Raw genomic sequence first — 14,660 nt, 5'->3', positions numbered from 1 at the left:
ATGGCTGGATGCAGAGAAGCAACGAAAACTGGGACTAGGAACATAGAAGGTTATCTATGAAGGCATAAAGCTTGGATATAATCATGTAATCAAATAAAAGATAAACATGGCAATTGATGGACACCAATAAAATTCGTCTCTCCAGTGGCAAGATTCATCCATCCCGAAGCATTTTTATTATTTGATGTTTGCAGTGTCCGATGGATGTATTTTAAAGTTGGTACTGGTTTGACACAGAAGAATGCACTTGGCAAACATGGCACAGCTTGAAAACAGGAGCATTTAATACAACATACGGTAATGTAATAGCGAGATCAATGGGTGCTTCAAGAAACAAAAGCCAGACTATATAAAGAGCGCTTACAAAAAGAAATGAAGAACCGATTAATGAGATGTCATCTGTTCATTAGTTAGTTCATTCTAATGCAGTGGAAAACGCAAATCTAAAATAATAGGTACAAAACCTCACATGGTTAAGAGTACAAATCTACTTATGGGTAGAAAAATGGATACAGATCGATTATGGAGTCATCAGAAGAGGCACACAAACAGAAGGGGCTATTTACAATCTGGTCCTATTGGCCGGGTCCTATTGCAAGATCACACCTGTTCCTGTTGCAGCCAGAGGGACTCACGGACAGGCAGTTGTTCCTACCCCCACCCCCAACAAAGCCAGTGGTTGCACTGACTGCCAGGGCCATAATAGGGAAAGTGCTCATTTCGGCCGCTTAGCATGACACTCAAGAGAGCAAGGGAGGGGAAGCTGGCAGTGTTAATCTAAAATCCCACCATCCCTGACCACTGGCCATGTTGACTGGGTCTGTTGAGAGCTGAAGTCCAGAATCATTTGAAAAGCCAGCCCCATCCACACAACAGACTTTTCCAGTGCTAAAGGTAAAGGGACCCCTGACCATTAGGTCCAGTCGTGGCTCTGGGGTTGTGGCGCTCATCTCGCTTTATTGGCTGAGGGAGCCGGTGTACAGCTTCTGGGTCATGTGGCCAGCATGACTAAGCCGCTTCTGGCGAACCAGAGCAGCAGACGAAAACGCCGTTTACCTTCCCTCTGGAGCGGTACCTATTTATCTACTTGCACTTTGACGTGCTTTCGAACTGCTGGTTTGGCAGGAGCAGGGACCGAGCAACGGGAGCTCACCCCGTCGCGGGGATTTGAACCGCCGACCTTCTGATCGGCAAGTCCTAGGCTCTGTGGTTTAACCCACAGTACCACCCACGTCCCACTTTCCAGTGCTACAGGAGCCCTAAGAGCTCAGGAGTCACGAGCTACAAGGAGAATTTGTCTTTGCCTCTGTCATCTGATTCACCCACAGCACCACCCGTGTCCAACAATGGACATAGTTTGTGGCAAAATGCCAATCTTATTTCCCGTTTGAGATCCATTCAGACCAAATTAGTGAGAGAGGGAAGAGGAAAGTGCCTCACTTCCTTCCATGGATTCTGCCTTGCAATTGCCCCCTCCCTGCATTAGGATTGCAAGAACTCTCAGTGCAGTTCCACCTTTGGTTCAGCAATGGGGAGGAGACGATAGAAGCATCACCCATCTCTCATTTGTCCATCAAAAACTTTGGATAAGAAGAAGAAGAAGAAGAAGAAGAAGAAGAAGAAGAAGAGGAGTTTGGATTTGATATCCCGCTTTATCACTACCGAAAGGAGTCTCAAAGCGGCTAACATTCTCCTTTCCCTTCCTCCCCCACAACAAACACTCTGTGAGGTGAGTGGGGCTGAGAGACTTCAGAGAAGTGTGACTGGCCCAAGGTCACCCAGCAGCTGCATGTGGAGGAGCAGGGAATCGAACCCGGTTCACCAGATTACGAGTCTACCGTTCTTAACCACTACACCACACTGGCTCTCAGTGTGATAAGGATAAGGACTGCGTGTGCTGACAAGATGGAGCAAACTGCTAACTGGCATAGCTTACATTTTTAAAATGGCTGCACAGGTGTAAACTATATCTCAGTTGTTAATGTGGATTGCACAACATCACCTAACCTCGATGAAAACACTCACATCAATTAGCCAAATATTTTTATGAAGCTCTGAACGATTTGCACGTAGGTGTTTGCAAAATCAAAAGGTCACCTCCTAGCCTTGCTATATCCGAAATGAGAAGTGTGATTAATAAGTCTCATTGTGTCTTGCGTTAATAAATCTAGGCACATCTGGACAGCGGTCTTTTTACACACTTAGATGGGAGTGTGTCCCACTGAACTCAGTAGGGCTTGCTGTGGACATGATCAGGTTTGCATGAAGAACAAAGTTTTAAAAGTGCCGATCAGTGGAAGTGTGTGCTATGTGAAAGCAAAACTGATTTGCTGTATGGCAATAAAAAAAGAAACAGCAAATGCGAGTTGATAAAAACGTTAAGAGGTATGGCAGCACATCACGCTATGTCAGTGAAATCATGCAAAGAGGAACTGAAAAAAGAAAACCCAAGAAGAAGAAGAAGAAGAAGAAGAAAAGTAATCACAGTAGGTTTTTTGTTTTTTGTTTAAAAAGGAGTATAAAAAAAGGCTGAGACAAAAATTCCAAAATATTTCTTACCTTCTTCAGTCATTGTGTCATAATATTTTAGCTTTCCATATGATCCCAGCTCTACAACATCATAGTAAAAGACACAGAGATAAGGAAGCAGCAGACATTCAAAGTAATCAACATGCTTTCACACATTCTCAATAAAATTCACAGCAATAATCTTTCTGCAGAGTAGGGAAGCACAGCTTGTCAAAATGAGACGTATTTATGAAAATTGCTTTTGTAGTTAATGTAAGCATCCTGGATAGGTTGGTTGGAGCACAAAACGCATTAAGTTTTGGGGTGTCACCGGAAATTACGTTTTCTCTTCTAAGGTTACGTTTTAAGTTTCACCTTCTGAGAATTTTCTTTTGTAAACTACAATTTTATGCTATGATTTAATATTTATTTAGCACCAATAGTCTGCAAGATGCCTAGAACATGTTCCGGTGAAAGCCTATTTAATGTTTATTGGGATACGATTGAAGTTTTTTTATTAATTTATTTTAAATTTTATACCACCTTTTATCCAAAAATCCCAGGGCAGTGTACAAAATTAAGAACATAATTTACACAGCATAATAATAATAAAAAAATGATAATACACAGCATAATAATAAAATAATCGTAAGAAGAGCCCACCCTCCCCATTTAACAGGCCATAGATATTTAACGGCCAAAGGCCAGGATAAAGAGGAATGTCTTCGCCTGGAGCCTAAAGATATATAATGATGGTGCTAGGCAAGCCTCTCTGGGGAAAGCATTACACAGACTGGGAGCCACCACAGAAAAGGCCCCGTTCTCATGGTTTAACCCTCCAAACCTCTTGGGGGGGGGGGACATAGTGAAGGGCCTTGGATGAGAAGCACAGAGTCTAGGTTGGTTCCTATGGGGAGAGCTATTGAGCTCTTGAGCCACATAAGGCTTTTCATGATTTAGTTTAGGTTGTGGCTTTTTATGTGATATACTCTAAATATACTTCATTTTGTTTTTCATGCAGACTGGGTGGGAAGTCAAAAGGAACTGCTGTATAAGAATGGAAAACGATGTAACTGTAAAACTGAAAACTTAAATAAAAGAGGAATGCTTCAGAAATGCACATTACAGTCGCACTGTGATTGCTGAGCATATGTTTCAAAGAAAACATCTGACTCAGGGAGCTTCTTCACCCCTTCGTCAAACAGAAGGAAAAGCCTTCTGCAAAGTGGAATTATCTTGTAGCACCAATGCAGCAAAGCTAAGATTATATAAGATGCAAATCAACGGTGGAAACAGTGTTGGAACTCTCCAAGTTCAAAGGGAAAGTTCCCCTCTGAACTGGAAATATGAGCTCATTTTAATACCTGGGGGTGAGTTAATTGTTCAAAATGACTTTTAAAATTATTCATGAGATAAGTAGGGGCGCAAAATAATGACAAATTAAGGCAAATTATTTAGAAACACTGTGATTCCCCCCCATCATTATGTTCTAGTCCTCCTTCGGTAATTCCATTTCTGAGCATTTATCACCGACTACCAAAACTGAAGCTTTGCAGAGACCTAATAATAGAATTTCAGATGTTATTCTCCCTGCTTTAATGGAAGCACTTAGAAAGTAATTATAGCAGCAACGGTCCATTATTTCGCTCTTTAGTCAACTCTTTCGATTGCATGTTCTCTTCTAAAAACGGTCTGGGTTCAGGCACATTTCCATAACACTTGATCTCTCTCTTACGTTTAGATCTAAGATAACAGTGACGATTTTCCAATCTTAATTGCTAATAAGAAGAGGATTTTGTTTCCTGATAAATATGAAATGTATCTTACCTGTGCATCCCTGTACTGGCTAAAATGTATAGTCAATTTAAGAACGACAGTCTCTTGCTTGCTATGCCACTGTTCAGAACAGTTACGTGGCATTTACTTCAAAAAGTAAAAAACCAGGAAGTTGTTGAGTTTTTAGGGAAATGTGATTTTTTCGGTTGACTTGCCTAAGATTCCTGAATGCCCTAAAAACACCTCATGGTGCTATCTGCCAGGTAGGCATTAAAATGCAACAGTGCTACAACAACGGTTAAACAGGACTTGCTTCAGAAGGCTTTCCTAATGAAAAAAACATTTTCACATAACTCCCCAACCCACAATATTTGCAGTAGGAAAGGGACAGAGCAAAAACATAATTAAAAGGGTCCTTGAAAAGAAAGAGGCAGTTTTGCATTCAGGTCAGGTCTTTCAAGTTTTTAAAAGTTGACAAAGAAAAGCAGCGGACTTCATGCTCAAATTCTTTTAGATTTTTGAAAAATTAAAAGAATCAGCTCTTAACATTTTGTGGTCATGGTGAAGGGGGAGGTTGGGTGATTCTCTTGTCATAAGTGATTGACACAGGCAATATCAATTACATTCCCGCAACAGGTTCCCAACCATCTTACACAATTCATCATCTTAGGAGGACTGGTGTATTTGTCTCCAACTCATCGTTCAGCCCGGACGCTGAGGTCCAGCTCTGAGGGTCTTCTGGCGGTTCCCTCCCTGCAAGAAGCGAATTTACAGGGAACCAGGGAGAGGGCCTTCTCGGTGGTGGCGCCCACCCTGTTGAACACCCTCCCATCAGATGTCAAACAGATAAACAAGTATCTGACTTTTAGAAGACATCTGAAGCCAGCACTGTTTAAGGAAGTTTTTTATGTTTGAAGTTTTTATTCTGTTTTTAATGTTCTGTTGAAAGCCGCACAGAGTGGTTCAGGAAACCCAGCCAGATGGGCGGGGTAGAAATAATAATAATAATAATAATAATAATAATAATAATAATAATAACCAGAACAAATAAATGGCTCACTTTTCTACTGGCATTCATAATGCATGCAAGCACAATTGCATTCTGTTTTGTTTTGTTTTAATATAATTTTTATTGCTTTTTACAAACATAACATCCCATTTTAAACAACAGTAACAAACTTTGGTTATCACAGCCTAGGACTTCCATCAACCTCAACTGATGGTTTTCTAACTTCCTTTCTAATTTTGAATTTTTTTATTATAGTTATTGCTATGAAATCCAAATCCTAAATAAACTCCTTCTTAGTCCTCTTTCGCAAGAATTCATATAGTTCTCCTTACAAAGCTTCTTGTAACCCTACAAGCGATGTCAATTGATTACAATTGTCTTTCAAATATATCATGAATTTCTAAGCACAATTGCATCCTGACATATGTATGGCATTCAGAGTGGGGTTGAAAGGAGGAGCATTCGTAACACATGGCTCTGTCTAAAACAGGGGTAGGCAACCTAAGGCCCATGGGCCCCAAACTGCCCCCAAACCGAGCCACCCACTCAGCGACTATCTGCGTGCTGCGCTAAACTGGCACAGCACAGTGCAGGGACTCGCTTCCACGGTGCCGGAAAAAACATCTGCGGATTCTCAGATGCCAAAACATGCGCGATCCGGCCCACGGAGGGATCTCTGCTGGAGTGAACCAGCACAGGCGAGGTAAACCTTGCCGACCCCTGGTCTAAAAGCTGTATGAAGGACTACATAACACAGGGGTCAGCAAGGCTTACTTTGCCTGGGCCGGTTCACCCCCTCTGTGGGCCAGATCGCGGGCGCACATGAGTGAGAGCGCCTGCGATTTCCAGCATCTGTGTCTGCACAGACGCGATTTTGGGCGCTGCGAAAGTGAGTCCCTGCACTGTGCTGCATTGGTTTAGCACAGCGATGCGCCAAGCGGGTGGCTCAGTTCGTGGAGGGCTCGTGGGCTGGTAAAACGACTCCCCTGGGCCACTTGTGGCCCACAGGCCTTAGGTTTTCGACCCCTGACATAACAACTCTTCCCACTTCCTTCTGAATGGGAGCAGCAGCGGTTTGAGGTGCAGCCACAATCATTACCTTAAGCTGACATTCTTTGGGATCCTGGAAAGAGTGTTTATCCTTAACATTTCTCATTTAAGGAAAATACAGTGGTACCTTGGGTTAAGTACTTAATTCGTTCTGGAGGTCCGTACTTAACCTGAAACTGTTCTTAACCTGAAGCACCACTTTAGCTAATGGGGCCTCCTGCTGCAGCCGCGCGATTTCTGTTCTCATCCTGAAGCAAAGTTCTTAACCTGAAGCACTATTTCTGGGTTAGCAGAGTCTGTAACCTGAAGCGTATGTAACCCGAGGTACCACTGTAATAGTGCCTGCCAAGTGGAAGTTTGAGGAAGGTACCAGGATGATCCCAGATGGATATAATAATCAAGGAGGAGGAAAGAAGAGGAGGTGTTCAGGGAAGGAATTTATTACAAGAAAGAGACTAGGAGAAATGAAATAAGTATCATAAATTAACTGGGGGCGGGGGAGAAATGCAAAGGATTACATATTGCGATCTGAAGTGGTTGTTGCACAACATGCCTCAAATCAAAGAATGAAAATGAACACGTAAGGGATATCAGATACCCAGTATTTTGTAATCAGATTTTCCCATTGACAGAAAAGATACTAACAGAAAGGAAGGAAGGTACACGCTAGCAAACGCAAGAGTAGGTAAGAAGAAATCAAGGCCATAAGTGCACAATATATTGCCACAGCTAGGGATCTGAAGGGTGTGTTATCTGTGTCTCCAATCTAAGCCTAAACAGATTCACTAATCTAGGATTATTAGTCACTTTTGTTTCAAATTCTGATACCTCAGAATTTCTGCAAATACATTATGCAGAATCAGCCCTTGAGTAAGTAAGCTATGGTTTGTTTAGCCTGTGGTTTCTTTCAGCTATGGTTTGGCGTTATGTCCAAACCCACCAGGCTTGCTTAACCACGAGTCATTCAGCCACTCCTTCCCAGTTTCTCGGCAAGTTACAGAGGTATGAGGCACGAGCAGTTGGAAAACAAACCAAGCTTTATGGATGCTTCAGATTCTCAGAAGACTAACAATTACCCAGGATAATGGTCTGGGGAATACTTAAAATCGTTAATAAGTGCCCTAGGTTAATGCCATTATTAGCATAATAGGTGAAAAAGCAGTGGCATATTGATTTCTTTAAAAAACGAAATGCATTTTGGATTGTACAGCTTTTTAAAATATCCTGTTTAGGAGTATATTCTTGCCATACATTTATTATTACTGATTATTAACAATATTCACTAGAGGTTTGCACATGTTCAGGCAGATATAGAAACAGGTCTTGTGCATTCTTAGTCTGAAGCATCTCTCATCCAATCTCTCTTAACGTTCTACACATCTCAGCTCTTAACTGTCAGCTGTTCGTCCAGCAGCCATCGTATGATATAAACTATTGGTGAAGCATTCAGCATTGCCTTTGCCATACTGGGTCCTATTAATCTCCCCCTTGGCAGTCTCCTTTTCCAGGAACTTGTGTCTTCTTAAGCATTCCTTTTCAGATTCGTTTCCGCAGCCAACACAGCACATACAAGATGGAGATTTACAGGCAATACAAAGTGAAGATTGAAAGCAGATTCAGGTCTATCTTATAAGTTGTATTCTTTCAAAGTTGATAGTAATCAATTTAAGATTTTTGATTTATTTTCTAGCCTGTTAATTAGTGCTTTTTTTGCCACTGCAGCCGCCCCACCCCCCGCAGCCTGCTTCCTTTCTGGGTGCTAATTAATTGGCAGACAGAAAATAAAACTCATATTTACTTCCAATCTTAGTAGTAGCGAAAAGAAGGAGGTTTCGTTGACCCGATGGCCTAATTTAAGGGCTATTATGCGGTGCATGGGCCCAATGACTGTTCCTCTCTCTAGATGATCCTCTACTCCCGAAAGCTTCTGTCTCTGGCATGATGAACATCTTCTTCTGAGCATGTGATGCTCATTGCTGAACTCCCTTATCTCAAAAGGAAGTTTTGGTAACCAAACATCATACCTTGGTTATCTCAATCACAACATAATTATCTCTGCCGACAGGAGTGTCAGCAGTCCATGACTAGTCCGCCACCTTTCCTCCCTGGAAGTGGCGATGTTACAACTTTTTAGCACCCCACATTTTTGGAATTTGAAAGTTGAAAAAACACTCCACTCTGACAAGGTCCTGAAGCCCTCCTGCCGCCTTCCCAAAATTCAGTAAGTGCTTGCCTGGCTTTGGGAAGCAGGTGTGAGGACTCTGGCAGAGTCCTCGAGTCCCCCCTCCTCCTTCCCAAAGCCTAGTAAGCACCTGCCCAGCTTGGGGACAGAGGCCAGTGGGCTCGAAGAAGAAGAAGAAGAAGAGTTTGGATTTGATACCCCGCTTTATCACTACCCTAAGGAGTCTCAAAGCGGCTAACAATCTCCTTTCCCTTCCTCCCCTACAACAAGCACTCTGTGAGGTGAGTGGGGCTGAGAGACTTCAAAGAAGTGTGTCTGGCCCAAGGTCACCCAGCAGCTGCATGTGGAGGAGCAGGGAAGCGAACCCGGTTCACCAGATTACGAGTCCACCGCTCTTAACCACTACACCACACTGGCTCTCTAAGACACCTGCCAAAGCCTGACACCTGGGGTGCTGCAATAGGAGCTTGGTGCAGTTGCCTGTGGGGAAACAAATAAATGGAGACTGGGTTTCCTCTGCTCACCTGCACAAAATTGCAACTGTATAAGTAAAATAAGCGTAAGATTAAAGTTACCTGTACACATTTGTAAGTTTGGGGAATAAGACGGAATGGGCTGAAAGTATACTTAAGTATTCAAATATTTATATGGTTCTTTTTACGAATTTAAAAAAAATGCTTTAAGATGTGATAACTTATTCTGCAAATTTCTTGCAAAGTTTAAATAATGCCAGTGGATTAAAAGGCCTTAAGAATCAAGTGATGTCCTGATATGGCATAGTAGCTAAGGACACAAATTTTTTTTACACACTTTTCCTGGACGTAAGTTCCATTGAGCACTGTGGGACTTAGTTTTGCGTAAACAGGCATAGACTTGTGCTGCATGAAAATGAGCTACAAATCAGGAAATTCCTAGTTTTAATGTTTGGTGGTTTACTGTTGTAGTTTTTATCTATTGTCATAATTTTATTATGTTTGTTTATAGTCATAAGATGTCAGCTGCCTATAAATGCAGTAGTGAAGGGTGAGACAGATACAAATAAAGCTCATTTTCTTAAGAAAGCCATTATCTCTCAGTCCCTCTCTCTGTATTTGTAATATGGAGATAATCGTGCCTCCCTTTTTGTACAATTTAATGTATGTGAAGCGTTTTGAACACTCTAAAGCACTTTATGAATACTTTAGATTCCCAGAAGACAAACAATTACCCAGGATAACTTAATGGCCCGAGGAATACTTTAATCCTTAATAAATGTCCTAAGTTAATGCTATTATTAGTACAATAGATGAAAAAGCAGTGGCTCTCCCCAAACCATCTCCCTCAGTGGCCATTCCACCTGATGGTTCAACACGTATAACATTAGTGGGACCACTGGACTGTATGGAACTTGCCGAACTGACTGGGAGATTCTGAGACCAGAGAGAAGAGGTGGTGGAAGAAGACTGGAAGAAGTTTAAAGACTATTTGAAAAAATATGTTAATATTTAAATCTTAGAATAGCTTTGGAAGTGGATATAGGCTGTAGGGTTAGAAGTAGAAGATAATTTATTTTAAAATAGTATTATTTGTAAGGGATAAAATATGAAGATTTTTATGGGAAAAGCAAGTGTGATAAAAAAATGGTTACAAATTATGATATTTGTAATCTGCTAAAGATGAATTAAAATGAAAATCAGGTAGGGGAGACTTGGGGAAGTTCACCCAACAATGTTTAGAAAAAATAAGGATAAGATAAGAATTTGTTTGTATTGTTTGCTTTTTTGTTGTTCATTTGTGTTATAAAATGAATAATTTTTTTGGGGGGGGTGGGGAAATTAACGGTACTAGTTTGCTCTCCCTCTTTGAACTCTCAACCCCTTTCCCCTTTTGTATCGTATCTACTAGACCGTAAGGTTGTGGGAAGGAACTGTACTTAAATAAAATTAATCTTTATGCAGCGCCTTGGTAACTTTAATCACAATTGTCATCGTCATAATCTCACAACTAGATGACCGCATCACCTGGAGGATTTATAGTTTTGCTAAAATAATATTTCAAGATCAGACCCAATTTTTGAATACATGCATTTCTGTTCTTGGCTTATAATGCACACTGAATATTAATTTTGACCCAGCTTTCCCCTTCTCTTGTCTCCCTCCTGCCTGATCTCCCATGCTTTCCCCCTCAACCTTTTAAGAAGACTTTAAGAAGATGGTGGTGCTTTCACAGGTGCAAATTTAGGGTAAGGCATAAGCTAGTTGTTGGTCATGGCCCACCAATAAATGAGTGCTGACACTGGATTTCTGGAATATCCATCTAAATACTTTTGTTACAGGAGAGGAAAAGTAAACCTCCTTCAACACTGTGTTATGTTTTTAAAAAATGGTTCTGAAAGGCTACACAGCAGCTGCTTAGGGCAGATGATGCAAGACAGATGCAAAGCTATGCTTTGAAGGAGAAAACAAAGAAATATAAAAGGAGGCAAATTATACAATTTGGTTGGGTGTCTTGGGGTTTGTTTGCTTCTTTTAGTAAGATGACAGAAGATACAAATCTTATTTATTTTTTAAAAGCTAACCTTCACAGTCCAGACAGATTATTACTGGCAAAGTTAATTTCAACTGAGCAGCTGCAAAGCTTCCAGTGGCAGTTGCAAAGCTTTATACAGTCAAGAGAGTCTCAATCGCTTCTGACAACATTTTCAAGCACATGTACTTGTCTGAGCGGAGACTTGGTAATGCTTAGAACGTAAGGAATGAAAGAGTAGCAGCTTTTCCTTTAAGACTGGTGAACGTTACATCATTTGGTTACAAATGACCAAAAAACCCCAAAATCTTCGTTTCAAAGAGATGTGGAGTATTCACTTTTTTTTTTTAAAAAAAAATGTAATTAAACAGTTTTCAAGTGAAACCCAAATTCCTTGTGCTTCTAATACAGAGCAATTTAAATTTTGCAATCACTTGAGTAAGCAAATGATGAGAATATTCTCATAGTTTGCTAACATACGATTACTTAATTTTGGAGAAATTCTAGCCTTGCAAATGCAAGCGTTATTTCGGAAGACATAATCTGTATGAAAAGCTAAAGCCAAGACTTAAGAACACACACACACACAGAGAGAGAGAGCTGCATACACACAAAACACACAAACAGGGCTGTGTCTACATTTGTCTATTTTATCTGAAGGGAGAGGAATTGTTTCAGCGGGACCTTGATTTAAAGGCTGATTTTAAACCAATGTTTGTGCATGGGAGGTTTTTGCACGTGTGGAAGCCCCCTACTGAGATGAAAAGAAAGCACCCATTTTGTCAACTGAGCCGGAAGAGAACAGGAAAAAAGAAGCATTAGCTGCCGAAGGCAATTTTAAATAAAATTAACAAGAGGGAAAGAAAAGCAACAGAAAAAATAAAACACGTTGAAGCGATACCTTCAGCAAGTGGATCAAGAGTGTGAATCATAAGCTGGAAAATGCTGTTCCTCATTAGACTGTTGTGCAGAGACGCAGAGCTCCCACCACGCTGCAGACGGGGCTTAGTCTAAAGGGGGAAAGAGGGGGAAAAACTATTTAAATCCTGTTTGGAAAGTAAATTTACTTCATGTACTACAACACTGTGACTCCTCCCTACTATGTATATAAAGCAGGTATTGTTATTTTTTTAAATATTTTAGGAAAATAATTAGATAACACAATAAGGTCGTACAGTCAGGACTAAATCGCTTGCTAAACGAATTCAGAGGCTGTTAAAAATAAACGAAGGATCAATATCGGAAATGTTTATCAGGACTATTTGGACTAATTAAGGAATGCAGTGCAACGTTAGATCATCACTCCCCAAACTAATTTGGCATAGTTGTTTGGCTAATATCTAATTTGGCATAGTTGTTTGGCTTTTTAAATTGTATTATAATTTGGAATGTTTTAATGTGGTTTTTACTGGATGGTTACAATGGAAAACTTAGTAAATATCTTTAAAAAAAAGAAAAAAGATAATATAGTCTTAAATACTTCACATAAAGCTAGGTTTTCAGTCCCTGGGTCACATTATATAAGCCTCATAAACACCAGTATCTTAAGAGCAAATGACAAGGTAGTTGTGGCTAAGGAAGAATTCCAGCCCACAGCAGAAATACTGAGCAAAATGAAGGCTCCAAATTGGTCTAAAAACAAGACCAAGCATCTACTAAGGTAACTCTTCCCCTTTACTTACTAGTTCGTGGCAGGAGTGGGTATTTGTGGAGGGGAGTAAAAAAAGGACAACCAGGACATTCCAGGATCAAATCAGAAATTGGGACGGCTTCTGAAATTCTGAGATTGCCCCTAGAAAATGGGACACTTGAAGGGACATGTGTACTATGGCCAGTCTGGTTTGATTGCTTTTTGGTGCAGCAAAAGGAAGAAAACGGGAACTTTTGAACAGTGTGGTAGTTTTATTTCAACCGTGCTTTAAAGCAGGGGTTGGCAACCTAAGGCCCATGGACCCACACTGCCCGCTAGGGGACCCTCGCCGCCTGCTTAGTTGGCTCCCGTGTGCCATGCTAAACCGGCGCAGAGCAGAGCGGGGACCGCCTTCCGCGACGCTGGCCGGCTTCCCATTGGCTGCAGGAAGCTCCTGCAGCCAATGGAATAATAATAATTATTATTATTATTATTATTATTATTATTATTATTATTAATTATTAATTATTTGTACCCCGCCCAGCTGGCTGGGTTTCCCCAGCCACTCTGGGCGGCTTCCATAGAAACCAAAAAAACACTAAAATATCACACATTAAAAACTTCCTAGAACAGGGCAAGCCTCCTCCGCACCGGAAGGAGCGCCGGAAATAGCATTTGCGCATGCGTGCGCACTCTGGCCCAAGCTACAAAACCTTTGCTGACCCCTGCTTTTTAAGCGACATGTGAACCAGACCTATGGAAAAGCAATGAAGTTCTTAACATGATTTCCATATTCATATGCAATTCATTCTTCTGACTCACTGTAGTTTTGTAGGTGGAATTATAACTCTGGAAATATATATGACTGTAAGATGTATGCGCAGTTGGTGGAAAAGAAAAAAATAACTTGCAGGGCCATTCTTTTATAACCAGGGGGGTTTGGTTAAGCACATGAGCCCTGAGAGGGGAGCTACGCATGACCTGGGCAAACACATTCACAAAACCGTATCTACTGAGGTGACACGAATGAAAGAACAGGCATTTGAAGAGAGTTAGCTATCAAAGGTGGGTGGCACTGTGGTCTAAACCACAGAGCCTAGGACTTGCCGATCAGAAGGTCGGCGGTTTGAATCCCCGCGACGGGGTGAGCTCCCGTTGCTCGGTCCCTGCTCCTGCCAACCTAGCAGTTCGAAAGCACGTCAAAGTGCAAGTAGATAAATAGGTACCGCTCCAGCGGGAAGGTAAATGGCGTTTCTGTGCGCTGCTCTGGTTTCGCCAGAAGCAGCTTAGTCATGCTGGCCACAGAAGCTGTACGCTGGCTCCCTCAGCCAATAAAGCAAGATGAGCGCCGCAACCCCAGAGTCGGTCACGACAGGACCTAATGGTCAAGGGTCTCATTACCTTTACCTTAGCTATCAAAGGAAAGGGAAATGTGTCCTTGGCTGCCAGTTAGCCAATGAAAGTGAAGTTCTTCACCTAAACTGGGCTAGACAGCTTCTACACCTTGGTTTCTTGTGGGCTGCAAAACTGCAAGGAGAGAGGCAAGCAACTACAATACAGTGGACGCTCGGGTTGCGAACGTGATCTGTGTGGGATGCACGTTTGCAACCTGCACACGTGTGGGTTGCGATTCAGCGCTTCTTCGCATGCACGACCACTGAAACCTGGAAGTAACCCGTTTCGGTACTGCTGGGTTTTGGTGGTCCGTAACCCATGAAAACGCAACCTGAAGTGTCTGTAACCTGAGGTATGACTGTATGTGGCTTGGTGATTAAGGCCAAGGAAAAATGGCAGACTCTGACTTGTATCCAGTCTTAAGTCATACTTGACAATGGACCTATTGAAATTAATGAGCATGCCTAACTAAGGATCATTCATTTCAACAGGCCAACTGTGAATAAAACTTAGTTGGATGCAGTCCCTCTGTATATGCATCCATCTTCCAATAAAATGCAAATGAAATGGAAAAGTAAAATCCCAGAAATAGTTTTAGCACTAGA

At 41.5% G+C, this 14,660-nt stretch overlaps 1 protein-coding gene across 5 annotated transcripts in view; it reads right to left on the bottom strand.

Moving 5' to 3' along the window:
• SLC24A2 (solute carrier family 24 member 2) overlaps positions 1-14,660 on the bottom strand; it is an 88,066-nt gene that overhangs the window by 24,151 nt on the left and 49,255 nt on the right. For 4 of the 5 annotated variants that reach the window (XM_080987810.1, XM_080987807.1, XM_080987808.1 and 1 more), the window contains 2 exons: positions 11,932-12,040; positions 2,560-2,610 (listed from right to left, as the gene is read on the bottom strand). In XM_080987810.1, coding sequence (XP_080843936.1) covers positions 2,560-2,610; positions 11,932-12,040 — 160 coding nt within the window. The remainder of the gene's footprint in view (positions 1-2,559; positions 2,611-11,931; positions 12,041-14,660) is intronic. The other variant, XM_080987811.1, reaches the window with a different exon arrangement.

Source organism: Podarcis pityusensis, assembly GCF_964106645.2.
Source record: "Podarcis pityusensis genome assembly, chromosome: 17".
NCBI classification, from domain to species: Eukaryota; Metazoa; Chordata; class Lepidosauria; order Squamata; family Lacertidae; genus Podarcis; species Podarcis pityusensis.
This window is presented reverse-complemented; position numbering and strand designations above follow the sequence as displayed.